General features: G+C 47.9%; 1 protein-coding gene across 3 annotated transcripts in view; it reads left to right on the top strand.

Annotated features, from left to right (window-relative positions):
* Positions 1–900: 900 nt before the first annotated feature.
* The window catches only part of B4GALT6 (beta-1,4-galactosyltransferase 6), a 54056-nt gene continuing 27816 nt past the window's right edge, over positions 901–27140 (top strand). Inside the window, exons 1-4 of one of the 3 annotated variants that reach the window (XM_036323181.1) lie at positions 1028–1144; positions 14193–14374; positions 16256–16372; positions 25000–25113. In XM_036323181.1, coding sequence (XP_036179074.1) covers positions 16273–16372; positions 25000–25113 — 214 coding nt within the window. In that variant the 5' untranslated portion in view covers positions 1028–1144; positions 14193–14374; positions 16256–16272. Of the gene's footprint in view, positions 1145–14192; positions 14375–16255; positions 16373–24999; positions 25114–27140 lie in introns of all 3 variants that reach the window. The other 2 variants (XM_036323182.1, XM_036323180.1) reach the window with 2 other exon arrangements.

Below are 27140 nucleotides of genomic sequence, written 5' to 3'. Positions count from 1 at the left end.
CCGTTTCCCCGCGAGCCGGCCAATCTGCGGGCGCGGGGTTGCGGGAGCGGAGGGTGGCGGGCGGGGACCCCCAGGTTTCCTCGGGCGCGGGCGCAGCGCCGCCTGCAGTTTCCAGCGGAGGCGCGGAGCCCCCCGGGGTTCAGGGCCCGCCCGCCGCGTTTCCCCCGCCGCTCCCCCGCCCGCAGAGCCGCCCCCCGCGACCCGGACCCGCTCCCCGGCGCCCGCCCCCCCTCCCCTCCCTCCCCTCCGGGCGCCGCGGCTCCGCCCTCCGCGCTCGCCGGCCGCTGTCCGCCGGGTCCGGGCCGCGCGGGGGCGGTGCCGGGAGCCTCGCGGCGGGCGGCGGGCGGCGGGGATGCTGCTGCGGCCGGGCGGGCAGCGGGCGGGGGCCGGAGCCGGAGCCGGAGCCGGAGCCGGAGCCGGAGCGCGCTGGTCTGCGGCCGGGACGCCGCCTCCGCCCGGGATCCGAGTCCGCGGCCGCCGCGGGGAACCGGCGCCCGGAGCGGCATGAGCAGGAGGCTGCGCGCCCGCGAGCTCGCCGCCCCTCGGCCCCCCGGGCCCCCGCCGGCCCCCGCGCCCCGACCCCCGCGCCCCCGCTAGCCCGCGCAGGGCCGGACCCGCGGCCGGAGGCGGAGGAGCAGGAGGAGGAGGAGGACGAGGTGCCGGCGGCGGCCCAGGCCTGCGGAGCGCGGGCGCCGGACCCTGAGCGCAGCCGGAGCCGCCGGGGACCGGCCGTCCGCAGTTGGCGGTCCCCCGGGGTCACCGCGGCGCCGGCTCCTCCTTCCCTCCCGCCGCCGGTGCCGGCGGGTCAGCCCTGCGTCCTTGGCCTCCGAGTCCTCGCGTCCCCTCTCCCCCCAACCCTCTCCCGGCCTCCCCCCCCCCCCCCCGCGCTCCCTCCCGGCTCCCCGGCTCCCCGGCTCCCATTCATCCGCGCGCCCGCCATCCCTCCTTCCGCAGGGCTCGGGGGCCGCGCACCCATGGAAGTTTAGGGCCCGCGGAGCGCAGCCCGGGCCGCCGGCCGCGAGGAGGAAGATGTCGGTGCTGCGGCGGGCGATGCGGGTCTCCAACCGCTCCCTCCTCGCCTTCCTCTTCTTCTTCTCGCTGTCCTCGTCCGGCCTCTACTTCGTCTACGTGGCTCCGGGCCTGGGTGAGCGCGGCGCACCTGGCTCCCCGCGGCCGCGGCGGGAGGCGCGGGTGTCGCCCGGGGATGTGGGCGCGGGGTCGTCAGGGCCCCCGCAGACAGCGTTTCGTGTGACCTGTGGTTTCAGGGGTGTCCCTGACACAGCCCGGCCTGGCTTTGGGGGGTGCGTTTGGTGAGGGCACGTTTAAAGGAGCTAAGAGCGCATCCCGGGGACCGAGCGCCATTAGGCGCCGTGGCCCGGGGCGCCCTGGACCCTTCCTGAGTATCCATGACAACGTCACCCCTTTCACCCCAAGCCTTTAACTTTAGACTCAGGGCTTCCTCGTAGCTGTACTCAGACACCCGCAGAGGGAACATCTGCTGTAGGGTCGGGTGGAGAGGCCGAGGGCAGGACGTGGGCTTGAGCCCCGTGTCCGCATCCTCCGGCCCAGGTCGCCGGGGAGAGCGGGGCTTGTGGGCCAGAGCGCAGGCGGCCGGTGCGCTGCCCTGTAAAGCACCCGCGCTATTGAGTCCGCGTGGGTCCGCTTTGCAGGGAGAGGTGTAGCCTCTCCACCTGCTGGGATGACTTCCGAGACGAAATAAAACTCAGAACACCGCAATTAGGTAAGGTAGTTTGTAGTTTAACGTGTTAACCTATTTACCACTTTCTGGCCTTGGGGCCAAAATGCACTTTGGTATAATCTGCCTGAATTGGCTTATTTTTTTTTTTTAAATATTTCTTTATTGATTTCAGAGAGGAAGGGAGAGGGAGAGAGAGAGAAACACCAATGATGGGAGAGAATCATAGATAGGCTGCCTCCTGCACACCCCCTACTGGGGATGGAGCCCGCAACCCAGGCATGTGCCCTTGGTCCCAATAGAACCTGGGACCCTTCAGTCCGCAGGCTGACGCTCTATCCACTGAGCCAAGCCGGCCAGGGCCTGAATTGGCTTCTGTATGAAATAAATATCCAATTCCTCAGCCCCCTTTGGTTGGGAAGGGGCCAGTGTGGCGTTCGCATGAATGAGAAATAGCAACCTCAGGTGGACATGAAAACGCCCTGTATTTCCACAACTGTTCTGAGTTCTCCCTGGTTGTTAGGTGTTTAATGTGAGCTTCCTTAGGACCCGCGTGGCGTCTCCTGTCATTTCTTGTGAGACACTCATCTTCTAAGCCAGTGTCACTGCTCCCTTTGACGTGGCTGGAAATGTGTGGGCTCGCACAGTGAGAACCTGCTGGCTTCTGAGGTGGGATTATTATCCGGGCCTTGTCTCCTGTGGTTGTAGGCTACTGTGGTGCATTGTGAGGTGGGCGGTGGGGATGGAAGAAGCAGACCTCACTGAGGGTTTTCCTCTTGTTTACAAAGAAATACTTCATTAACTCTTGAACAAGGGGGTTGGCATTCTAGTTTATTTCAATACTTCTCAAAGTAAAACAGTATGCCCTGAATTACTTTTTTGTATCTTATTATTTTTTACTAAAGTAGAAAGTATGGTATAGATATTAGTTCAGGTGTACACCTCGACTTTTCTTGATTAAATGTTGGGTTCGGTGAAGATATATAAGCTCAGATGATGCTTGAGAAGACATAAATCTTGGAAACCTGGATGTATCCCGAAATAGAAGTTTGAGGCCAAAGCTTGAAGAAGTATGAATAGTTTAACATGTTATTTCTCTTTAATGCAGCTTTTTCCTTTAGGCTAATTCAGATACTCCTTGCAGCTGTAGTAGAAACGACAGTGGGCGCTCAGTGGATTGAGAGTAGTTAACCAAAATAGTCAGCAGGCTTTTCTTAAAATCCTCTGCCATTTTGGAAGACTTAAATGAACTCCTCATTCTACAGCAGTTTTTATTTTCTCAGGTAGCTCTTTAAGGATTGGACGTCTTTGGGGGGGTGTTATTTTATTAGACATTTAACTGAGATATGTTGGAGGACAAGTTTTTTTTATACTTAGATAACAGTTTCTTATTTTCTTTTTTGAACAACATAACACGTTAAAGGTATGTTACTCAAAAAGCTAACCAAAGGAAATGAGAGTTTCAGCTCTTACCTGATAGTCATCCATTTTTTTTTGGTTAGTGCATTAGTATATCATCTAGATTCTTAAAATTCAATTGATGCGAAATATGAATACATTTAAAAAAATTTATGCTTAATGTTTGCCATAGAACAAATACTTACAGGTCATAAAAATTTTGGCCATTTTCTTAGGTTCAGACACTACTGTTTTGATGGGTCTTAAAATTTATGACTTTAAAAACTTGATTAAACCTAGCAAGAATGGAAAACAAAACGTATGCTAGTAAAGTTCTCTCCGTTGAATGGAAGCTATTACTTAGTAGAAGAAAAAAAGCCTCCTTATTTATTTATCTTTTAAGTATTGGGAACAGTTTTCCAGTGTTCACGTTTTTGCTTGAAAGCTTGAATTTTATCATTGGCTACAAACACTGTCAGTTTTTCTTGAGGTGTCAGGCTCACTTTCTTCATTTTTGGGAAAATGCAGGTCAAATACAGACGTTTAAACAACCATTGTTTGTCAGTTGTTCTTTCAAGTAAAAATAATGCTCCATGAAAGATGTAGCTAGTTCAGCTCCCAGTCCATCAGTCAGTTGCATAATTTGATTTTCAAAATGTCCCTGGTGCTTTGGTGTGCTGCAGAAATGCTTTCTGCACACTTTCCATTTCTTCATAGATTTCTTATTAATGAGACGGACCCAGAACTAATTAGGTCCTTATAGCTAGTTCATTATAGACACCTAGAATCTTTCTGAAATAATTTCTATTTTAGCCTGGATTACATTTTGAGGTAAAATTTTATTATCACTAAAATATATGTTGTAGAAGAGAGCCCCTTTTATTAATTTAAATGAATGCTTCGACTCCCCTGTTAAAAAGTTTGTATTAATCTTGTGTCCGTCAGCCTGCTTAGTAGACATCAAGTATATACTTCCTGCCTTTTCCACCCACAGACCTACTTTGTCAGGGGCCTTCCCCAGGCTTCCTCTCCCTTTACTTCTGCTTTCTTCGTCTCCTTCACCTGTGTTCTTCCCTCCTCCCTCTTTACGAAGACAGTGCCGCGCAGTGGTAGACGCCTGTCTGTTTAGTTTCTGATGTCCCCCATGTTGCTCAACAGTTGCTGGGCTGTGTGGGCCTTCGTCTGCAATGAGCCCCACCAGACTCAAAGCTCATTCTTTCAAGAATAATTGGAAACATTTTTCTTGATATTCTAATCCACGCAGGAGACACAGGAGACTAGGTAGTTTTTATGTTGTGAACGTTAGTGCTCAGGAAAACGGGTCTGCAGCTACCCCTCCCCGCCCCCACTCTCCCCAGAAGGCCCTGGACAGGCTGCCCTAGCCCGCCCCGTCCAGGAGGAGCCCCCAGCTGCCTCTCTTGCACCATTGATCGCAGGAAGGCGAGTGCAGTTTCCCCGCAAGGAAGCTGGCTGCTGGGCTGAGAAGGGGATTCCCTTTAGTCTGGAAGCGGCTCCAGTGTCACCTCCAGCCCCACGCAGCCGTTTCCCTGCGACGGCGTGAGAGGAGCAGGTGAGCTGAGGGCAGTTCATCCAGCGAACGCGGTCAGGGAACTCAGGTTGAGCAGGTGAGCTGAGGGCAGTTCATCCAGCGAACGCGGTCAGGGAACTCAGGTTGGCTGGGCGTTGTGTGGGCTGGGGGATGGAGAGGTGACTGAGACACAGTTCCTGCCTCCGGGACGATGGGCTGGCCGTGAAAGAGCTGCAGCAAGAGAAACCCAGCCCAACAGTCAGGGGCCTCTGCGCAAGGACCCAGCCAACCACCCTCTCCCACAGCGCGTACAGGTGCACATACACCCTGCCATGAGGGAGGGCAGTGAGGGCTGCTTACAGATCTCCAGAGGCGGTGTTGGGAGAGGGTCCTTGCGGATAGAGAGGATGTGTCTGGACCGAATAGGGAATTCTAGTCAGAGGGAGCAGCTCGGGCTTCCAGAAAATCGGAGCCTTTCCATGTGGCTGCTCCTCACGGCGTGGGGTGTAGGGGACCAGCCTGGGAGGGGCGCGGGCCCTCCTGCCCAGCCTGGTGTTCTGGCTCGCGAGGCCCCTGAAGTTCCCGGCGGAGGAAAACGTGTTGGCTCGCACGGCTCTCAGAAGGCTGCCTGTGATTAAGAAAGGCGTCCATGTGCCTGTAATTAGCGGGGGGGAGGCCTGGGAGGAGGCGTGGGGAAGCGTGTGAGCTCCCCTGGAAGTGGGTTTCACTGCTCCTTTGACTCACCCGAGTCCTCAATAGCTGACAGGCTGCTTTATTCTTTATTATTATTTTTTAAATATCTTTTTATTGCTTTCAGAGAAGAAGGGAGAGGGAGAGAGAGAAAAACATCAATGGTGAGAATCACTGATCAGCTTCCTCCTGCACACCCCCCCACTGGGGATCAAGCCCACGACCTGGGCATGTGCCCTTGACCGGAATCGAACCCGGGACCTGGTCCACAGGCCGATGCTCTATCCACTGAGCAACACCAGCCAGGGCTGTTCTTGGAGTAAAGGTGGAATCTGGCTGGGTCTGAAGGCCCATGGGCCCTTGGAAGGAATCATGTCCAAGTGCTTAGTTATTTGGGCCTCCGGGGAGGTCGTGCCTGTCGGGACTGGTGGAGCTGGCGATGGGTGGTCAGATGCAGGGTGTATGTGCACCTGTATGCGCTGTGGGAGAGGGTGGTTGGCTGGGTCCTTGCGCAGAGGCCCCTGACCGTTGGGCTGGGTTTCTCTTGGCGCGGAAGGTAGCGGGTTGCCCTGCAGCTTTCTTACCGCAGACCTTCCGCCTCTGGCCCGGGCTGGGCGAGCCTGCTGTGTTCTGTCTGATCAGTTATCATCTGACGTGTTTACAAAGGGCCTTTTAGGGTTTTCCTCACCAAGTGCTCTCATCTGTATGGCACCTTTCAGGGCTCTTTTTAAAATTGAATTTATTGGGATGACAGTGGTTAATAAAATTATACAGGTTTCAGGTATACGATTCTACAGTACATCATCTGTATATCATACTGTGTGTTTACCATCCCAAGTCTCCTTCCATCACCATCTATCTCCCCTTTACCTTCTACCTCCCGCCACTCCCCTTTCCTCTGGTAATCGCCATAAAGAGTTCCTTTGATTTAGGTCACAGTGCTGATCATTTCTTTCCTCTGGGCCTTTCTCACCAGCCGTACATCTCATGCTAAAATTTTGTGTCCTGTGTGTTGCAGGAAACACCAGACTTTTGGCAAAGGGGAATAATGTAGTCCTCTGGTTTATTTATTTACTTGAGGCCTGGTGCATGACATTCGTGCACTGGGTGGGGGGGTCCCTCAGGCTGGCCTGCACCCTCTTGCAGTCCGGGACCCCTTGGGGGATGTCTGCCTGCCATGGAAGCAGGAGAGACTCCTGCCACAGCTGCTGCGCTCACCAGCTGTGAGCCGGGCTTCTGGCTGAGTGGTGCTCCCCCAGTGGGAGCGCACTGACCACCAGGGGGCAGCTCCTGCGTTGAGCATCTGCTCCCTGGTGGTCAGTGCATGTCATAGCAACTGGTCGTTCCACTTTTTGGTTGATTTGCATATTAGCCTTTTATTATATAGGATTTAAAAAACCTTTTTATCGATTTTTAGAGAGTGAAGGAAACTTTGGTTGATTTGGCATGTGCCCTTATGGGGAATTGAACTGGCAACCTTAGGTGCATGGGACAGCTGAGCCACAGGGAACAGTCCTCTGTTTTAGAGTAATTTTTCTATCGTGGAGTATGGAAGGCAGAGCCAGCGGCAGGGAGGACGTTATTTCAGTGGCCCAGACAATAGAGGATTAGTGTGTGATCAAGGTCATAGTTGGGTCAGGGCAGAGAGGAGAGGCTGTGAGTAGTTGGATTGAAGGACAGGGAGAAGCTTTAAGGCAGTGCTGGCGTTCTGGCCCAGATAACCAGGCTGTTGGTAACAGGGAATAAAGAAAGGCGCATCCATAGCGGGGCTGTCTCGGCGTTACAGAGATTGAAGCGGGCTGCCTGCAGGGGCCCCAGGAAGAACTTTCAGTAGGTGGGCAGAGGGAAATGAGGGCTTAGAGCTCAGGAGAGAGATTTGGGTGTCTTCAGCATAAAGATGAATGATACCTATCCATTTCTCACCTCACGCACCTGAGTCATAAAACTAGCTCCTGCAAGCAGCAGTGACTCCCTAAGTTAGTTATTCTTAAATGTGGAATGATAGGGGTTACATTGGAATTTGAAGAAGGCCCATGTGTGCTTTGAAAAGTTTCCCTTGAGGCTCTGCCACCCTTTTTACTCCCCAGTCCCAAATGGGAGTCAGTAACCCTGAATGGCTGGCTGCACATCCCAACCCCACGCGATTAGGATAGTCGTGTAAAGAAAGAGAAGGAAAGACAGGCATTTGATAAAATTCAACATCCATTTATGATAAAGCCTCTCAACAAAGTGGTATAGACTGGACAAACCTCAATGTAATAAAGGCATCTGTGACAGCTGACGGCTGGCGTCATACTCAAAACTGAAAAGCTGAGGGCTATCCTCCCACCAGGACCAGGACAAGGATGCCCACTCTTTCTACTTTTATTCAACATAGGATTGGAAGTCGTAGCCAGAGCAATTAGGAGAAAGAAAGAAAGAAAGAAAAGCATCCCAATGGGAAAGGAAAATGTAAAATTGTCACCATTTGTGGATGATACGGTTTCATATGCAGAAAACCATAAAGACTCTACCAAAAAACTGCTAGAATTCATAAACAAATTCAGTATAAAGTTGCAGGGTGCAAAATCAATATGCAAGAACTGTTGCATTTTTATACACTAACTAGAGGCCCAGTGCATAAAATTCGTGCACGGGTAGGTCCCTAGTGTCTGCTGGCTGCCAGCCGGGTCTTCCCTTCCCCTAGCCACCTGCCGCCACTGCCAGCTGTGGCCAGCTGTGGGGAGGGGTCACGGGTGGCCCTGCCCCTGGTCAAACCCTCGGTCGAGGGGACAATTTGCATATTAAGCTTTTATTATATAGGCTAACTATCACAAGGAGAAATTAAGAAAACTCATTCACAATTGCATCAAAAAGAATAAAATCCCTAGAACTAAGTTTAACCAAGGAGGTGAAAGTTCTATACACTGAAAACTATAAGACATCGATGAAAGAAATTGAAGAGGACACAAATAAAAAGATACTTTGTGTGTATTCAGGAAGAATTAAAAAAAATGTCATTACCCAAAGCAATCTACAAATCCAGTGAAATACCTATCAAAATTCTAACGGCATTTTCCATAGAAATAAAACAATCCTAGAATTTGTTTGGACCCCAAACAGTCAAAGCAATCTTGAGAAAGAAGAGCAAAGCTATAGGCATCACGCGCCTGGATTTGAAACTCTATTACAAAGCTATAGTGATTGAAGCAACATGGCATTGGCACAAAAACACATAGATCAATGGAATAGAGAGCCCAGAAATAAACCCAAGCATGTGATCAGTGAATTTCTGACAAAGGAAGCAAGAATATACACCAGGGAAAGGGTAGTCTCTCATACATGGTGTTGGGAAAACTGGACAGTCACGTGCAAAGAATGAAACTATCTTACCACTATCTTATACCACACACAAAAATCAACTCCAACTGGGTTACTTGAATGTAAGACCTGAAACCTTGAAAGTCCTAGAAGAAAACATAGACAGGAAGCTCCTTGACAGTGGCCTTAGCTATGTTTTTATGGAACTGATTTCAAAGGCAGGAGCAACAAAAGCAAAAATGAGTGGAACTACATCAAACGGAAAAGCTTCTGCAAAGCAAAGGTAATCCATCAACAAAACCAAAAGGCAAGCTACTGAGTGGGAGGAGGTATTTGCAAATCATGTATCTCATAAGGGGTTAATATCTAAAATATATAAATAACATCTACAACTTGATAACCACAAAACAAAGAATTTGATTAAAAAATGGGCAGAGAATCTAAACACATTTTTGCAAAGAAGGCACATAGGGCCAACAAGTACATGAAGAGGTGTCCATGTCGCTAATCATCAGGGGAAGGTAAATCAAACCACAGCGAGATGTCACTTCACAGCCGACAGAAGGGCAGTTGTCAGAAAGAAGGGATAACAGGTGTTGGTGAGGGTGTGAGGAGAAAGGAACCCTTGTGCACGGTCGGTCTGAATGCGGACTGGTGCAGCCACTATGGAAGACAGCACGGAGTTTCCTCAAAAAATTAAAAATAGAACTTCCATATGATTCAGCAATTCTATTTTTGGGTATTTATTCAAAGAAAAGGAAAACCTAATTCATAAAATATGTATATGAACCCTATGCTCATTGCAGCATTGTGGATAATAGCCAAGATATGAAAACAACCTAAGTGCCCATCGACAGATGAATGGCTGAAGAAGATGTGGCACATATATACTACTCAGCCATAGAAAAGAACGGCATTTTACCATTTGTGGCAACATGGGCGGCTCTTGAGGCTCTTATGCAAAGTGAAATAAGTCAGGCAGAGAAAGACAAATGCCTTATGATTTCATTTATATGTGAAATCTAAAAAAAAAAAAATAGCAAAGAAAACAAAACCATCTCATAGACTCAGAGAACAGATGGGTGGATGCCAGAGGCAGGAGATTTGGGGGGTAAGTGAAATGGGTGAAGGGGATCAAGATACAAACTTCCAGTTATAAAATGGGGGTGTAATGTACAGCATGGTGACTGCAGTCAGTAATACTGTGTTGTAAAACTGAAATTTGCTAAAAAAAAATCTTCAGTTTTTAATTACAAGAAATAAAATTATAACTTTGTGTAGTAACAGATGTACGGTGATCATTTTGTAATATATACAAATGTCGAATCACGAGGTACACCTGAAACTAATATGACGTATATGTCAATTATACTTCAAAAACAAAACAAGAAACGCTCCAAACTTTAATCAGTATTTGGCTATAAAAGGCTTTCAATAATGTCTTTACAGTTAAGTAGTTATACAGATTTTGTTTAACATGACATCTTGATTGAAATACCGTCTCCTGTAATATTTGAAGCTCATTAGTGTTAATATGACTTTCCTGAAACCATGTTATATATGTTGCCTTCCTGAGAATTTAGTGAATCACTCAGAAATTATGACTTCTAATTATGGTGCAGTTTCCAGTTTGGCTCAGAGAAGGGAAAGCTGGACTTTATTTTCATTTAAATCAAGAGACCGACGGTAGAGAATCATTAGGTGCCTTGTTTATTGATTTGAAAATACTCCTCAGCTTCGGAAATCTTTGAAAGTCATTTCTCACGCATGCCTCTTTTCTCTCCTGCTTGTTTTGCTGTCATTTTCTTTTCATGGACCAGTGAGTTGGAATTGGGAGAGGCATTTTATTTTTATTTTATTTTATTTTTTTAAATTTTTTTTAAAAATATATTTTATTGATTTTTTACAGAGAGGAAGAGAGAGAGAGATAGTTAGAAACATCGATGAGAGAGAAACATTGACCAGCTGCCTCCTGCACATCCCCCACTGGGGATATGCCCACAACCCAGGTACATGCCCCCGACCGGAATCGAACCCAGGACCCTTCAGTCCGCAGGCTGATGCTCTATCCACTGAGCCACACCGGTCTCGGCAGGGAGAGGCATTTTAATTGTGAAAACACAAGGAAGTTGGGGACGATGGTGGAGCATGTAGTTTAGGTCAGTCTCGCTTATATGTTTTCTCGTGATAGGATCCGTAAGTGGATCGAGACCCATTTCACATTCACCTCATGCACTCTGAAACCATTCATTTCCATAACCATATAATGTTTCTGGGGTTTTTATTTATAGTTTGATCTTTTACTCTGTAATTTCATTAAGTAAATTTCCCTACTGATTCGATTCTGAAACTCGATTGAATTGTCTGCGTTCTTCCTTCCCCGATTCCCTCATTTCCTTCGGGCCCTTTTCTGTGCAGGGTGTGGGTTTGTAACTCTTAACTCTCCGGGCTCCCCTCGTCCTTGGAAGAAGCTATGCGCTTATTTTTGGTAAATGACAGTGATAATTAACAGATGACAGGGCCGATGGCTGCTTTGGGGTGGTGCTTTCATACTTGTAGAGTCAGAATCTGCTGTTTGAACGACCAGCTGTTTAATGTCTCTTGAACTGATGATCTGGTTGGCGCCAAAGTACTTCCTATGTTTTGGGTGGTTTATGCTTCTTTAGGGTTTTGATTTTTTTAAAAAAATATATTTTATTGATTTTTTACAGAGAGGAAGGGAGAAGGATAGAGAGTTAGAAACATCGATGAGAGAGAAACATCGGTCAGCTGCCTCCTGCACACTCCCCACTGGGGATGTGCCCGCAACCCAGGTACATGCCCTTGACCGGAATCGAACCTGGGACCCTTCAGTCCGCGGGCCGACGCTCTATCCACTGAGTCAAACCGGTTAGGGCAGGGTTTTGATTTTTATAGAGGAAAACTGCTTGGCAAATGGGAGGCGTTCAATAAGTATTTGCTGAATAAACACAACTTTACCCTGAACTTCTTTAATAAGATTATTGGAAAAGTAAAAAAAAAAATCCTCACCCAAGAACATGTTTCCATTGATTCTAGAGAGGAAAAGAGAGAGGGAGAGAGAGGAAGAGCTAGATAGAGCTAGATCCGTGATGGCGAACCTTTTGAGCTCGGCGTGTCAGCATTTTGAAAAACCCTAACTTAACTCTGGTGCCGTGTCACATAGAGAAATTTTTTGATATTTGCAACCATAGTAAAACAAAGACTTGTATTTTTGATATTTATTTTATATATTTAAATGCCATTTAACAAAGAAAAACCAACCCAAAAAATGAGTTCGCGTGTCACCTCTGACACGCGTGTCATAGGTTCGCCATCACTGAGCTAGATAGATCCATCAGTTGCTTCCTCCCTCGCGAGCCCTAACCAGGGATGGAACCCAAAACCCAGGTGTGTGCCCTTCCTCCCGCAGGCTGGTTTGTCTTGAGGCCTTTCGTCTCCGCGCCTCCTGCCTGTGGTCTGTCCCCACTTCCGCATCTGAGCGTCACCTGCTCCTCTCCTTTCTAGATAACTTTCCCTGTGGAAATTCGCCACCATCGTTCCCACTTTCACTTTTCTATGAGCGTCTCCCCGAATGGTATTTCCAGCCCCTCTTCCTTAGCTCCAGCCCTGCATTTATAAAATTGGTAACTGCATGCCAGATGCCTACCCAGCACGGCCTCCCTCAAAGTCAGCCCTCCCCGTGACTGACTTTTGTTAAGGGACCTGTGGCCGTGTGTCCCAATGGTTATGGGCATGGATTTCGGGATCAGAGGGGACTGTGTGTGAATCCTTCAGGGCGCAGACCACTGTAGACTGGCACCTTCTCACTGGACAGAGCTGCAGGTGGAAGGGGGTGGGGAGACAGTAATAGCAAATGTGCTTCTTCTTCTCTTTTTTTTAATTTTAATTTTTATTGGTATCAGAGAGGAAGGGAGAGGAGGGGGGGGAGGGAGATAGAAACATCAATGGTGAGAGAGAACATGCTCCCTACTGGGGATCGAGCCCACAACCTGGGCATGTTCCCTGACCGGGAGTCAAAAGTGTGACCTCCTGGTTCATAGGTCGCTGCTCAATCACTGAGCCACACTGGCCGGGCCTTCGTTTTCTTGAGAGTGAGGAAGGTTCATAAATCTCTTTCCACACAAACCCAGGGAAGGAGGCCTAGAAGCTGTTGTAAGCTGTTGATTTTTAAAGGTTGTTTGTGTGTGTGTGTGTGTGTGTGTGTTTAAGCTGTCCTAGTTTTTCTTCCCCTGGAAAGCAGAAATGGTGAATAAGTTAAATTTCTGTCTCACAATGCAAAGACAGGTAGCAAATGAACGACACGAGAGAACACAGCATGGCTTTGATTAAGCAAGAGTCGTTTTTAGTGCGTTTCTGGTTGTGCTGAGACTAAAGGGCACAGCCAGGGAAGGTTTGCCTGTTTGTTTTTTTTAGTTTCTTTTTTTTTTTTAGTTTATGTATTTTTAAAAATTTATTGTCTAAAGTTTTACATATGTTCACCTATTTGTTTTTGAGATGTAGTTTCCTGGGAGTAGGAATAGAAATGCTAGACAAGGATTCCCTCTAACTCATTGGCTGGCCAATCGGACATTTTATGTTAAGCATAAGGAGGCATGTGGCTACTTGAGTGTGGGTGCACTTAGTTTCATGATGTTTGGAAACCAGACAGTTTAACCCATTTTCCTGCTGGTTGGGTGCGGCTCGCTGCATTGGACACAATCCTTCTTTCCTGTGAGCAGGACTTTCTCCTTAACCTCAGCTTCATTTCCCAGTGCGTTTGGATCTTTAGGGACCAAGCCCGTGAGGACCATGAACCTAAGGGATGTAACTCAGTTAGCTGTACGCGGTTTAAAATAGACTCCGAGGCTCCCATTCGGAGAGGCTGATGTCTTGCTCTGTTTTTTTCTCACATCGATCCGACGAAGAGTAAGTGCGTTCTTTTGGTCAGTGTTTCACCTTTTTCCCAGCTGCCATCAGTGATCATTTTTTTAATCAATAGTTTTATTACTTGGTATTTTGAAAGATTTTAGGGAAATTTGGCTATCTTTTTCTATCCCAGATCTTTTCCTTGCTACTTAAATTTGACTTGGTCTCAAGATGTCAAACAGTTTTCCTTATATGAAAGGTGTGTTTCATTAAAAGTAAAAGCTATGTGGTTTTTACAGGACACACATCATGCACGCATGTTCTGACCTGGTCTGTCCTTGCGTAGGCCCGCGCTGTCTCCTGAGGCCTGGGAAGCAGACTTGGCCGTGGCTTAGCCGTCGGCTCGGTCCTGCTACCCCACGATGCCTCCTGTTTACAGTCGGAGGCAGAACAAACACTGTGAGGCACTGACATCACTGATAACAAGCTTCATGTGCGCCTCTAGGCTGACACGACCCAACGTGTTGTAAAGCAGTTGATGTCAGTCATCTGTTTGACGGTGTTTTCCTCCATCATTTCATTTGAACTTGAGATCTTGGTTGAGGTAGAGTGGCTGAGGTTAGTTTGGCTTTTGTTGACCGTTTCCCCACATTTTTGGTTGGCCCTTCTTCCTGTCTTTGTTTTTCACTGTCTCTTATTTTTTTGCTCTTAAAGTCCACTCCAGAGCCAAACGGTAATAAAAGCACGTAGTGCCTGTCATCCAGGGCAACACATTCAAGCCTGAGCACGTCGGGTCTAATGATAGGACTGCTGTCAGAGGAAGGAGGCAGGCTCGTAAGGAGGATTGAAGGAGAGCGTCGGCGAACCTGGATTCGTTTCCCTTTTCTGGGTTGAAGGTGAAAGGGAAAGTGTTATTTACTCTGTTTCTGTGCTCGTTTTGTTTACTCTCTGCCCATTTGCACTTGGAGCAAGACCACGTTTATGAAAAAACGGGAAAGGAGGTAGCAGGTGATGCAGGCAGCTGTCTGTCTGGCCCCTCTTGAGGGAGTAGAATGGGGCCGAGAAGCTGGGTCGGCATCTCCAGTTTTCTCATCGGCATTCATTTGTTTCGAGGATGTCGTGACCGTTGAGAAGCAGCTTATCTTAAAATGGAGAGGGTCACTAATGAACTGAGCCTTGCACTTTCCTGGTTTGTCCATGGCAAGGAGCCCCCTTCCCTTGTCTGATTGGAGCTTACGATATGGGGGCTTTGTGGGTGGAGCATTTGGAGTCGAAGGGGCTTCAGAGAACATCTAGGGCAATATTGATCACTTTATTTTTAAAAATATTTTTTTTATTGATTTCAGAGAGGAAGGGAGGAGGGAGAGAGAGATAGAAATATCAATGATGAGAGAGAATGATTCATCGGCTGTCTCCTGGACCCCTACTGGGGATCAAGCTCACAACCCAGGCATGTGCCCTGACCGGGAATTGAACCGTTACCTCCTGGTTCATAGGTTGATGCTCAACCACTGAGCCAGGCTGGCCGGGCAGCACTGACTATTTTAGATGAGGCGACTGAAGCCCAGTGAGCTGCCCACGTAATGTTCCAGCAAAGTCAGCCCCAGGAGAGAAGACCTGGCATCTCAGGAGGCAGGGCTTTTTTGTAATCTTTGTCAATTTACCAGTTTCTCCCAAAGAAGAAACTAGGGGCCTGTTTTTAAAGCACTCACCACAAAGACTTAAATTGACCAATTTTGAAAATGCACATTGATTTTGTCTGCTTTTGCAACCCTGGTAGGTAGATTCATGAGTCAAAGGGAGTGTAAAAGTTCAAGTAATTAACTGTAGAGAGAAATGATCAAAATAGATATTGATTCTAGATAACCCTGCCTGTGCAGCCCCAACACTTTGAGAATTTGCAAGCTTCATATCCATACTGGGCATTACGGTGATTTAGGATATATTTTATGATTAGGTAGGGGATCCTTATCTTTGTGGCATTTTTTGGCTTGAGGGAATTCACATAGAATCAGAGAAAGTACATTTTATAACTATACTAGAGGCCCGGTGCACGGATTGGTGCACGTGGAAAGTAAATTACTAGTAGAAGGTGGCTGGTGGGGTGGGACTGGGCTAGATGTGCTGGACATGCCCTGGAGCCAACCTCCTGTGGTCCTTCCCCGGCCGGCCACACCTGGGGAGGCGCTGGGGCTCGAAGGGGCGTCTGTGGAATGAGTGGGGTCCCTCTGGCAGGTGGGGTCCCTCAGGCTGGCCTGTGGGGATCAGGCTGAAACCGGCAGTCCAACATCCACCAAGAGGGCACTCTGCAAAGTTGCTGTTGCTCGGCAGCTCCTGTGTTGAGCGTCTGCCCCCTGGTGGTCAGTGCATGTCATAGCTACCAGCTGGTCACTTAGGCTTTTATATATATAGAAGATGATCACATACTTGTGATAGAATGCCTCTTTGAAATTTCTAAGTATATTTTATAGTAGAAAATAATTTATAGATAAAGGAATTCATCATGATATTTCTGTTTGGTCATTCAGTCTTATCCTATTTGATGGTAATCACTACTTTAATTTTTTTTCATTTTTATTTTTAAAAAGCAATGTTTTGGTAAGTTTTTGAAAGTTTAGAACTAGTCATTTTATATTTCTGTTTTCCCTTTGGACATGTTAATTAAGTCAGTTTGGGTTTATTGGGCAGTTTCCCAATTCTGAATATTTTATTAAATTTAAAAAGAAAGCTTACTGAGTCATGATATTCTCTCTCTCTCTCTCTTTTTCCTTTTATAGCCAACACGTATCTCTTTATGGTACAAGCTCGAGGAATAATGTTGAGGGAAAATGTGAAAACGATAGGACATATGATCAGGCTTTACACAAATAAGAACACTACACTCAACGGCACAGGTAAGATTGCTTCCTGCATCAGCTGGCTCTGCTTCTGCCTCTTCGCCTTGTAGTTACAAAGCAGTGACCCATCCTCCAAGCTCTGGTTTTGCCTCCAGGTAACTCCCTGTGAAAGATGAGGGTGTCCCCTCCTAAGTGTCCTGGAAAATCCTTTCACTGCTCGAGCCAAGACTGTGACGCATTCTATTCTAGGATCTATAAAGGTCCGAGACCTATATAAAAGTGATGAGGGTTTTGTGCAAAGATACTCAAGTGAATTCTTGCAAACCTGAATTCAACAAAATAGAAAAGCAGCTTGTATTTTTCCAGTTCCTTTGTATTTAAGACTAGAGGCTGGTGCATGGAATTCGTGCACTTGGAGGGGGCGGGGGGGAGTCCCTCAGCCCGGCCTGAGCCCTCTTGCAGTCTAGGAGCCCTTGGGGAGCGGGCCTAAGCCATCAGTCAGATATCTTTAGCGCTGCCGCCGAGGCGGGAGAGGCTCCTGCCACCGCGACTGCGCTCGCCAGCCATGAGCCCAGCTTCTGTGGGAGTGCACTGACCACCAGGAGGCAGCTCCTGCGTTGAGCATCTGCCCCCTGGTGGCCAGTGCGCGTCATAGCGACTGGTCATTCCACTGTTTGGTTGATTTGCATATTAGCCTTTTATTATATAGGATAAATTAACTACAAAAAGAATATTTTATTCATAGTAGCTATTCTGCCCCCCCCTTTTAATGTTTATTCTAAGTCCTAAAATGTTTTCCAACTGTGTCTAGAAAATACTGTTTTTCATTATCAAAGGTTCTTAATCATTTCATGAACTTTTTAGGGGGTAAAGGGGAATTATATAAAATTAGAAATTAGTAGCTGCTCTTGTCTTTTAAAAATATTTTCTGGAAGAATGTTCATTAGAGCTACCTGAGGTTAAAATGTAAGTAACAGGCCAAATTAATGACGGTAAGATCGGTGAGAATGGGTGTCAGTGTTGTGCTCCTTTACGCCTGCTCCACACCGTCTCCTGAGAATATTGGGGTGCCTCTCTAAAGGGCTCAATGGCTGGTGGTCAGCTGTTTCATCCTCTGTATTCTCCTTTTAAACAGTTAAAATTAAAGATTTAATTTGTGTCAACAGTTCCTCAGTTTTGCCCCTGTACACAACATACACACATACTACACTGATAGGACAGTCTTACCTCCCAGCCACAGATGTTGTTTCTTAAAATGCATGTTAAGGTAGGTGATAGTTTTAGACTCTTCTAAAAATTCAAGACTCTAACATACAGATTCTTTTTAAAAAATAATTCTTTATTGTTGAAAATATTATATATGTTCCCCTTCCCCCCATTGACCCTGTACAGTCCCCTTTCTCCCCTCCTCCCCCCACCTGAGGCCTTCAGCACCCTATTATCTGTGTCCATGGGTTATGCATATTTGCATACAAGGTCTTTGGTTGATTACCTCCCACCTACCCACCCTCCCCTTCTGTTCTGTGCTTCTGTCTCTGGATCCACTCCGTTCATCAGTTTATTTTGTTACTTAGATTCCACATGTGAGTATGATCATGTGATACTTGTCTTTCTCTGACTGAATTATTTCACTTAGCATGGTACTCTCCAGGTCCCTCCATGCTGTCTCAAAGGGTAAGAGAGTCTTCTTTTTTACTGCTGCGTAGTATTCCATGGTATAAATGTACTATCTCTTTTTTATCCACTCATCTACTGATGGGCACTTGGACTGTTTCCAGATCTTAGCTATTGTATATTGTTCTGCTATGAATTTACGGATGCATACATTCTTTCTGATTGGTGTTTCTGTTTTCTTAGGATATATTCCTAGAAGTGAGATTACTGGGTCAAATGGCAGTTCCATTTTTAATTTTTTGAGGAAACTCCATACTGTTTTCCGTAATGACTACACCAGTCTGCATTCCAACCAGCAGTGTACTGTGGTTCCCTTTCTTCCACATCCTCGCCAGCACTTGTCATTTGTTGATGTGTTGATGGTAGCCATTCTGATAGGTGTGAGATAGTACCTCATTGTTGTTTTGATTATTTGCATCTCTCTGATGATTAGTAACTTTGAGCATTTTTTCATATCTAACATATAGATTCTTAATTAATTTCATACATGCTTCTATAAAATCCTTCCTAGTTATTTGCCAAATTTGTGTTATGGTCACCACAAATCAAAACATTCCTAACTGTCTTCTCTTTATTTTATTTTAGAAAGACTGTCTCATTGCTGTTGATGCTTTATTTAGTGAAAGTCTCCTTAACTGGTCATCTTCATTGGTCTTCTGAATAGTAGGCCAATTTTAGGAGAAGCGTATACATCTTAAGAGCTACTTTAGGACTTGTCCTGGTTGAATAAGTTGATTGTAAAAGTGTTCATTAGCAGAGGAAGTAAGCATCTATACATTACTAAAAATCTGTGTATAATCAAGTTCTTTTCCTGGGGTAGGAGTTTGTTACGTGTGCGAATGTTAAGCATAAGCAGGAGAACTGATTGCTTGGGCAAGATGAACTTTCCCTCAACCCCCTAAAAGTGGGAAAAACAGGAAATCCTTTCCTCTTCTCACCAAGTCATCCTTTCAATAAAGACTGAATAGCCAATGCACACTTGGATTACATTTTGCTTACTTTTTTAAAAAATCCTCACTCGAGGACATGTTTATGGATTTTTAGAAAGGGGTAGGTAGAGAGAGAGAGAGCGAGTGAGAGAGAAACATTGATGTGAGAAACAATGATCCATTGCCTCCTATGTACGCCATGAACCTGCAGCCTGTCGGTGTACGGATGATGTTCCAACCAACCGAGCCACACTGGCCAGGGCGGATGTTTATGAACCTTTGAAAACTCTTCACATGGGTCCTTCATTGGCAGGAAACTGTTCTTGGGAGACAGTCAGTCGTCGCATCAGTTAGGACTTGGATTTGGTTGTAAGAGAGACCCAGCTGCGATGCTTTAAACATATGAGGGCTCTGTTCCCCGTAGAAGAGGTTTGAAGTTGGGGGTGTGGGGGGGCTCTGTCCCCCAGGCGGCCAGGGCTCAGGCTGTGTGTGGGCGCTTGGTCAGTGGGAAAGAGGGGCGGGGGAGAGAAGAACGAATAGAGTACCCTGTGAAGAGCCTTCCAGGAAGCCCACAGCATCTCTGCTGACATCTCAGTGGCCAGAACGCAGGGGCCTGGGGCTTACGCCTTTGAGGTGCTCTGGATGGAAGTCAGGTTCTGTTAGAGAGAGAGAGAGAGAGAGAGAGAGAGAGAGAGAGAGAGAGAGAGAGAGGAAGGGGAGAAAGCAAGTTGGCGTAGGCAGCAACCACGAGCTCTGCCATTTTCATTTATATTGGACAATTAGCCTAGTTAGGGGTGGGCAAACTTTTTGACTCGAGGGCCACAATGGGTTCTTAAACTGGACCGGAGGGCCGGAACAAAAGCATGGATGGAGTGTTTGTGTGAACTAATATAAATTCAAAGTAAACATCATTACATAAAAGGGTATGGTCTTTTTTTTTTTTTTAGTTTTATTCATTTCAAACGGGCGGGATCCGGCCTGCGGGCCGTAGTTTGCCCACGGCTGGTCTAGTAGTTCATATACCTACCTAGATACTGGGATACGACATTAACAGAAACATCCTGTCTTTATATGAGGCTTTGGGGGAGAGGGGGGGACATAGTTATAATGCAGTTGTCTATTTCTCTATGAATTTACACTAATATGATCTACCAAAGTGGAGATCATTGCCAGTAAGATGTACAGAGAACTGACTGACTTCTAGGGGGAGAATTGATTGACATGCACTGCCTCATTTAAAATTTAATACTTCGATTAGTTCTTAAAAGTTCTCATCGCAAGAAAAAAGTTGTAACTATGTCTGGTGATGGATAGTAACTACACTTGTGGTAATCGTTTTGCAACATATACATATATCAAAGCATTATGCTGTACACCTTAAAGTAATACAATGCTATATGTTAATAAAAATATCTTCCTATATAATAAGAGGCTAATATATAAATTGTCCCCTCGACCAGGAGTTCAACCGGGTGTTGGACCAGGGGGCAGGGCCAGCCGGGGGGAGGGGCCGCGGTCGGTTGGCCAGCGGATTGGGGGTGGGGCCGGCCGGCCAACTGCCTGCAGCCCCTCCCCCTGGGCTGGCCCCCCCAACCTGATTGGGAATGGGGCCAGCTCACCAACTACCTGCAGCCCCTCCCCCTGGCCGGCCCAGCCTGATCGGCCCCAATCAGGGCGAGGCAGCTGGACCCACCAGTGCACGAATTTGTGCACCAGGCCTCTAGTATAAAAATAAAATGTAACATTTAATGGCAAATAGGTTGTGTCAGTTATAAGTACATTTGATTTCAAAAAGGGGTTTTTACCCCTGTACTTGACTTTCAGAAGCGTCACATGTAAATAGATTCCATGTAAAATATTTTTCTTAAAGGAATCACACTCTCTCATAATCAAACAGTGCCTGGCCTTGTGGCTGCGGAGCCAGTCGAATTAAAAAACCAGATGTACTCAGTGAGCGATGGCGGAAGCAGACGCTGAGGGTCATGCACCGTCAGGGCTGGCGGGTTTGTTCGCAGTGACCCAGCGCCCTGCCTGCTGGAATGGATGCCTGTCCTGAGGCCCCCGGACATGGCCAGAGCGCCGTGACACGCTGGTGGTAAACAGATTAGGACTCACTGGGTTTCTGTTACCGGCTCACCCTGCCCTTTTGCAGGAAAACCATGGTCCTGGCGAGTCTCCTCGGGCCCTGATCCTTCCCCGTAAGGCCAGGAGGGGACGGGCAGCAGTTCCTCTGCGTTTCCCCTCCCCCGGGTGCGGCTGGGGAGGTGGACCCGTTCATTAGATGAAATAACGTCTCCGCTGCAGAGCAGCTGTGGGGACCCGTCTCGGTCGCATCTGCCACGCAAACCCTTTAAAACTGACTTGGAAAGCAGCGGTTCGCCTGGAGGGATCTCACCTCCCTGAAGGAATAATGATTTTGTGGGTTTATTACAGGAGAGTCCCTCAAACCCTAGGTTGTCGTTGGCTCTGGTGTCAGTGGTGGAGTGCTCATTTGCAGTCATTTTCCACTGTGTTGCCGGAACTTCATCTGATACTTAAACTCAGAGGGAGTTTAACTTCACAAAAGAGAGATTCAGACCAGTGGCCGGGGTGGACCGGCTCCTACACATAACACGGGGTGACATCCGTGCCACCGGACACAGTGCTCGCGGAGCCCAGATGCTGCTACAGGCCTGGCTGGGAGTTGAGGGCCGTGTGATCCTTTCTAAGCCCGTGGCCGAGAGAACACGTGCAGCTCCAACACTTTCTATTTAAGGGACGTGCAGAGACTGACGCCGCATGATTTTAAGGTGTTTTTAAAAAATATGGTTCTTTAAAAACTGATAGGGGCTCCTTTGTGAGAATCCGTCCTTCGCACACGAAAATAAAAAGTGCGATACCCCCGCCTCCTGTTGCCACGGACTCCCCCAGGCGCCGCGTTAGCAGCTGTTCGCGGGGATGTCGGAGAGCTCACCTTTTCTGGGAGTTGGGTGTGGATTTCCAAACGCACAGTGTGTGGCCAAGAGAGGGGGTCCAGGCGTTAATGACGAGAATGAATCAGTTCCGCGGAGTCAGGGCACCTCTTCCTGAAGGTTAACTCATGACTGAGGATGTGTGAGGGGTGGCATTTATCTGCCTCGGGTGATGAGCAAGTTGGTCTGTGGAGCCCAGAAAGGCAGTGACGCCGGGACAACCCGATCCACCGTCTGCCTCCCCTCCTGCAAGTGCACAGCGCGCAGCAGCTGCTCAGCCAGCAGAGCAAGGCCCCGGGAAGGGAAAGGAGGAAGTTATTTTGGGAATAACTTTAAATTTGATATCTGTCAAATATATTTTTTCAAAGCCTCCTACGGAAAGAATCAGAACATTATGGGACTTCCTTATACTTGTGTTGTGTGTCTTTAAATTTCTCCGTCATCTGTGGGTGAGGTGAGACGTAGGTGGTGGGCGACTCGGGGTGTCTGTGGCTTTAGTCTGTCCCTGGGCACGCAGGACGGTCGCTGCCCACGGGGTCCCCTCCCCCTCCCCTTCGCTGGAGGATTTTCCTCGGCCGCTTCCCTCCGAGCCTCCTGTCCTGGTGGAACAGGCCGTAGATCGTCCCATCACCCGTCCCTGTTTGTCACGTGGGCTTTCTGGCAGCACAGGCACGATGCCCTGCCGCGGTCCTCCCTGGCATTTCCAGGCGGTCCTTTAAAATCAGCCTTCTCCTCCAGCTTCCGTCTCTTCCTGGTCCCCATGAACCTCTGCTTAGTAGCCTGGGGGGGGGGGAGGTGGTCCAGCAGGTGGCCTGGAGTGGGCGGCGTCTCTGCTCCCAGTGCCACCTGGCCCCCAGCTGCATCCCCCTAATTCCATGTTGTAGTTAATCCTCACCAGAGGGTGTTTTTCCATTGACTTTTGGCGGGGGGGGGGACGGGGAGAGAAACGTTGATGTGAGAGAGGCACATCAACTGGTTGCCTCCCGCAGGGCAGGGGATTGAGCCTGCAACTGAGGTACATGCCCTTGATCGGAATCGAACCCGGGACCCTTCAGTCTGAGGGCCAACACTCTATCCACTGAGCCAGACCGGCCAGGGCCCGGTAATTCCATGTTGATGATCAGTGAATATTTGTGTTAGGCAAAGGTGCACATGCTCCATATTCCGTGTCCAGGATTCTACCATTTTCCACAGTGAGAGGGGGTGGCGTGGCCTGTTGAGTAAGATAGAGGATTTGGACCTGCAGCCTCTGGCTTGCTGGTCACTGACAGGCTGCACTTTTTAAAAAATATATATATTTTATTGATTTTTTTACAGAGAGGAAGGGAGAAGGATAGAGAGTTTCAAACATCGATCAGCTGCCTCCTACACATCCCTTACTGGGGATGTGCCCGCAACCAAGGTACATGCCCTTGACCGGAATCGAACCTGGGACCCTTCCGTCTGCAGGCTGACACTCTATCCGCTGAGCCAAACCAGCTAGGGTGACAGGCCGCACTTGTAAGTTAGAGGCCTGTTCTCCCCTCTCCTACTTCCCTCATGTAGGCAGTTCTGTAGGAATCGCGCGCTCAGAGCAGATGGAATGAGAGTGTTCACATGTTCCAGAAGTTTCTGCCCGAGCTTCATTCCCTGCAGGCCCAGGAGACAGAACGTAGTGTCATCAGCCATTTGCACCTCTCACCTCTTGCTCCCTGCATGTGGGGCTCATCCCCTTAGGCCGGCTTCCCCTCACAGGGCAGGACCCCGGCAGGTCGGACGTTAGTTCCAGGAGGAGGCCGACAGGTGATCTCTTGGCTCCAGGTACAAAACTCCTCAGGCTCCGGCTGTCCCCGTCTGGGTCCGGTGCTCACCTGAGCCCGCTGCTCAGAGCTCCGTTAGTGCATCTGTCTACGGGCTCTCAGCTCTCAATCCATTTCTCTGACTGAAATCGGACACGGCCCCAGGAGGTGGGCACAGGGGAGCAACCATGCTACCTTACCCTGCACCACCACGCTGGTGTGTGTTGAGATCAAGGATTTGAACTCAGCACTTGACCTTGGGGCTCTGGACCGGTTCCCCCTGCGTTACAGCTTGCTGAACCTGAAGATAGTGGACCTACTGTGGTAACAGCTCGGGCTCCCCAGGGAGCAGGCCAGGGCTGGAAGTGACTGATGTAAGGTTTGAATTGGGCCGTGTTACCGAAGTGAGTTGAGGGGGTAACTTGCAGTCCCCTGTGTGTGGGTGGTGAGAACGCGCTCCCCCCACGCCTGGGCTGCGTGGGTGCTCGAAGCCGTGCCTGTCTGTGTGGTCGTCGAGCACCCCTGGCTGTTGTGGTGGAGAGGATTCCGCGTCCCTGGTGTACGGTCATCACCGCCCTTTCCATCTGGTCAGCCAGGGAGGGGTGGGAGCAGGTGTCCCATGCGGCCGCCAATGGGCCTGTTGCGGGTCAGGCTGGCTGCTCTCTGGGCCTGTCCCAGGGTTCCCTGGGGACACCTTGCTGAGAGGCCCCTTCTGGCGACAGTAAATGATACATGGAGGAGGAGCCATGGCAACCGCACTTTGCTTTTCGCTCGTTCTTTATAGGAAACTAGAGGCCCGGTGCACGAAATTTGTGCACATGGCGGGTGTCCCTCAGCCTGGCCTGTGCCCTCTTTCAATCTGGGACCCTCGGGTAGGGTCTCTAGGCCTGGCCGGTGATCAGGGCCTATTGGGACTTTCCTCCCCTCGGCTGCCGGCAGCTGACCCCACCCTTGCTGCTGCCACTGCTTGCCATCTGTGTGGTGCTCCTCCCTCCCCCTACCACTGGTTGCCTCCCTCTGTGGGCGACAGGCATGGGGTGCAATTGCTTGGCTGGCCTGGGGCAATCATGGGGAGATGGAGGGGCCCCCCGACCAATCGCATCACACCCACCTTGGCTGGCCTGGTGCCAGTGTGTGTCATAGTGTGGTCGTCCGGAAGGTCGTCTGGACGGTCGTTCTGCTGTTCGGTCGTTCGGTCGATTTGCGTATTACGCTTTTATTATTATAGATTCCTTTTAAGTGCTTCTGTAGATTGCATATTGCAGATCTTCTCACAGTGACTATAACATATTTCAAACTAGAAGCAAAGCCAAAGGCAGTTTTTGGTTGTAACTTTTTTCTCTCTCTCCAAGATTATCCTGAAGGCAGTAATTCAAGTGATTATCTTGTTCAGACAACAACGTATCTTCCGGAAAACTTCACGTACTCTCCATACCTCCCCTGCCCAGAAAAACTGCCTTACATGCGTAAGTGTCACTAATTTGACTTAACCGTTTGCTTGTAATTGTGATAAAATAATAAAAGTCACATGATGTGAGCATGCCAGGTGCACATTATTACTATGGTGCTGATGCTCATACTGTGTAGCATTTTGTTCAATTTTTTTTTTTTTTTTGCGGGGGCGGGGGGAGGTTTAAGGATTTTTTTGAAGAGGGAGGGAGATTGAAAAGCTAAAGAGAAAGCTTATCCCTTACCCAGAAGTAACCTCTATTGTGAGTTCGATGTGTTTTCTTAGTTTATTTTAAAATTACTTTAAAAAATTATCACCTGAGGATATGTTTATTGATTTTAGAGAGAGAGGAGGGGGGGGGAAGAGAGAAAGAGAGAGAGAAACATCAGTGTGAGAGAGTAACATTGACTAGTTGCCTCCTGTGTGTGCCCCGACCTGCTGGGCCTCCATCAGGGTTTGAACCTGCAACCTAAGTATGTGCCCTGACTGGGAATCGAACCTGCAAGTTTTCAGTTTATGGGATGACACTCCAACCAACTGAGCCACAGGCCAGGGCCAAAATTACTTTTTATATAGATAGATGGCTGGTTAGAAAATGAAAATGTTTCAAAGGTTTTAAGAATTTGAATAAATGGTTTTACGTTACATTTCATTCTGTAAATTGCTCTTTTTACTTAATAATTTTTGAGAACCATGCAGGTGGGTACATGTAGATCTGTCTCTTTCATTCACTGCTGTACAGTGCGTCTTTGAATAAACGTACCTTGTATCTCATGTACCTGTCTCCCTGCTGATGACAGGCTGTTTCCACGTTTGCTGTCACCAAGCAGTGTGTGAGGAACATCAGGCCGAGGTCTGTGCACATGTGTGTGTGTGCTCGAGGGCTCCCACCCAGAGTGGAGTTGCTGGGTAGGCTGGCCTGGTTCTGTGCCAGAGCAGCTGTGCCAGTCTATACCCCCACGCCAAGCACGAGGGTGCCCCTGTGATGTCAACGGACTCTTTTTTAATTTTTGCCAATCTGCTAGATAAAAATGACATCTTGCTCTTTCAGCTTTTGCTTTCCTCAACACTGGGGGTTTAAGGAACTCGTCATGTGACTCTGAGTGGTTTTGAATGTTCTGTCATCATGTCCCTTATCAGTTCCTTGTTGGTTAATGAGGCTTTTGCATTGGTCACTGGGAGTCTTTTCATACATGTTCTGGGAGTGACCTGTTGTCTGCCACCTCTGCTGTAATACCTTTCACAGTCCCTGGGTTTCTTCATTTTGCGGATGAAGTTTATTTTACGACAGTTTAACATTGTGATGTTTTCAAGTGTACCAGTCACTTTAAGGTTTTTGCTTTATGTGTGTGTTAAGAAAGCTTTCTGTACCCCAATGCCATGCAAATGCTCTCCTTTATTTCCTTCTAATAATTTTATAATTTTGTTTTTTTAACTTTTGTGTAGAAATCAAGATATTGTATTTTAAATATATATATTCTTCAAAATTATGAAGAGAACACATTATCACTACTAAAGAACATTACAGTCACTCAGAGGCAACATAGCTATTATTTTGGCTTCTTTTTCTTTGTATTCCCTTTTAAATATACTTTATACATATGAGTTTATATCTTGATTTTTATATAACTAAAAATCTAAATTAATATATTTTTGAATTACTTGTGTATCATTGTGTTCTCATGTCCTCAGTACCTACGTGTGTTTTTTTATGTCTTGACCTGAGTTGACTGAGGAATTTGGCCTTTGTCTGCCGTATTTGTAGGCTTCTTTTCCATTTGTAGTTCATAGATATTATAGACCTGTAATAAAAAGAAAGATTCCCCTTTTAATACCAGCTAAGGCCGTGGTTCTCAAATTTTGGCCCGTGTCAAAATCCCCAGTTGTCTTATAAAACACGGACCACTGAGCCCCACCCTCAGATTTCAGAGTCAGCAGGTCTGGGGTTCTCGTGTCCGACGGCTCCCAGGTGACCTGGATGCTGGTGACTTGGGCCACGTTCTGAGACCCGCTGACCTGGAGTTCTGGTCTCCCTTCGGCTGC

This window comes from Myotis myotis, unplaced genomic scaffold (assembly GCF_014108235.1).
Source record: "Myotis myotis isolate mMyoMyo1 unplaced genomic scaffold, mMyoMyo1.p scaffold_m19_p_9, whole genome shotgun sequence".
NCBI lineage: Eukaryota > Metazoa > Chordata > Mammalia > Chiroptera > Vespertilionidae > Myotis > Myotis myotis.
This window is presented reverse-complemented; position numbering and strand designations above follow the sequence as displayed.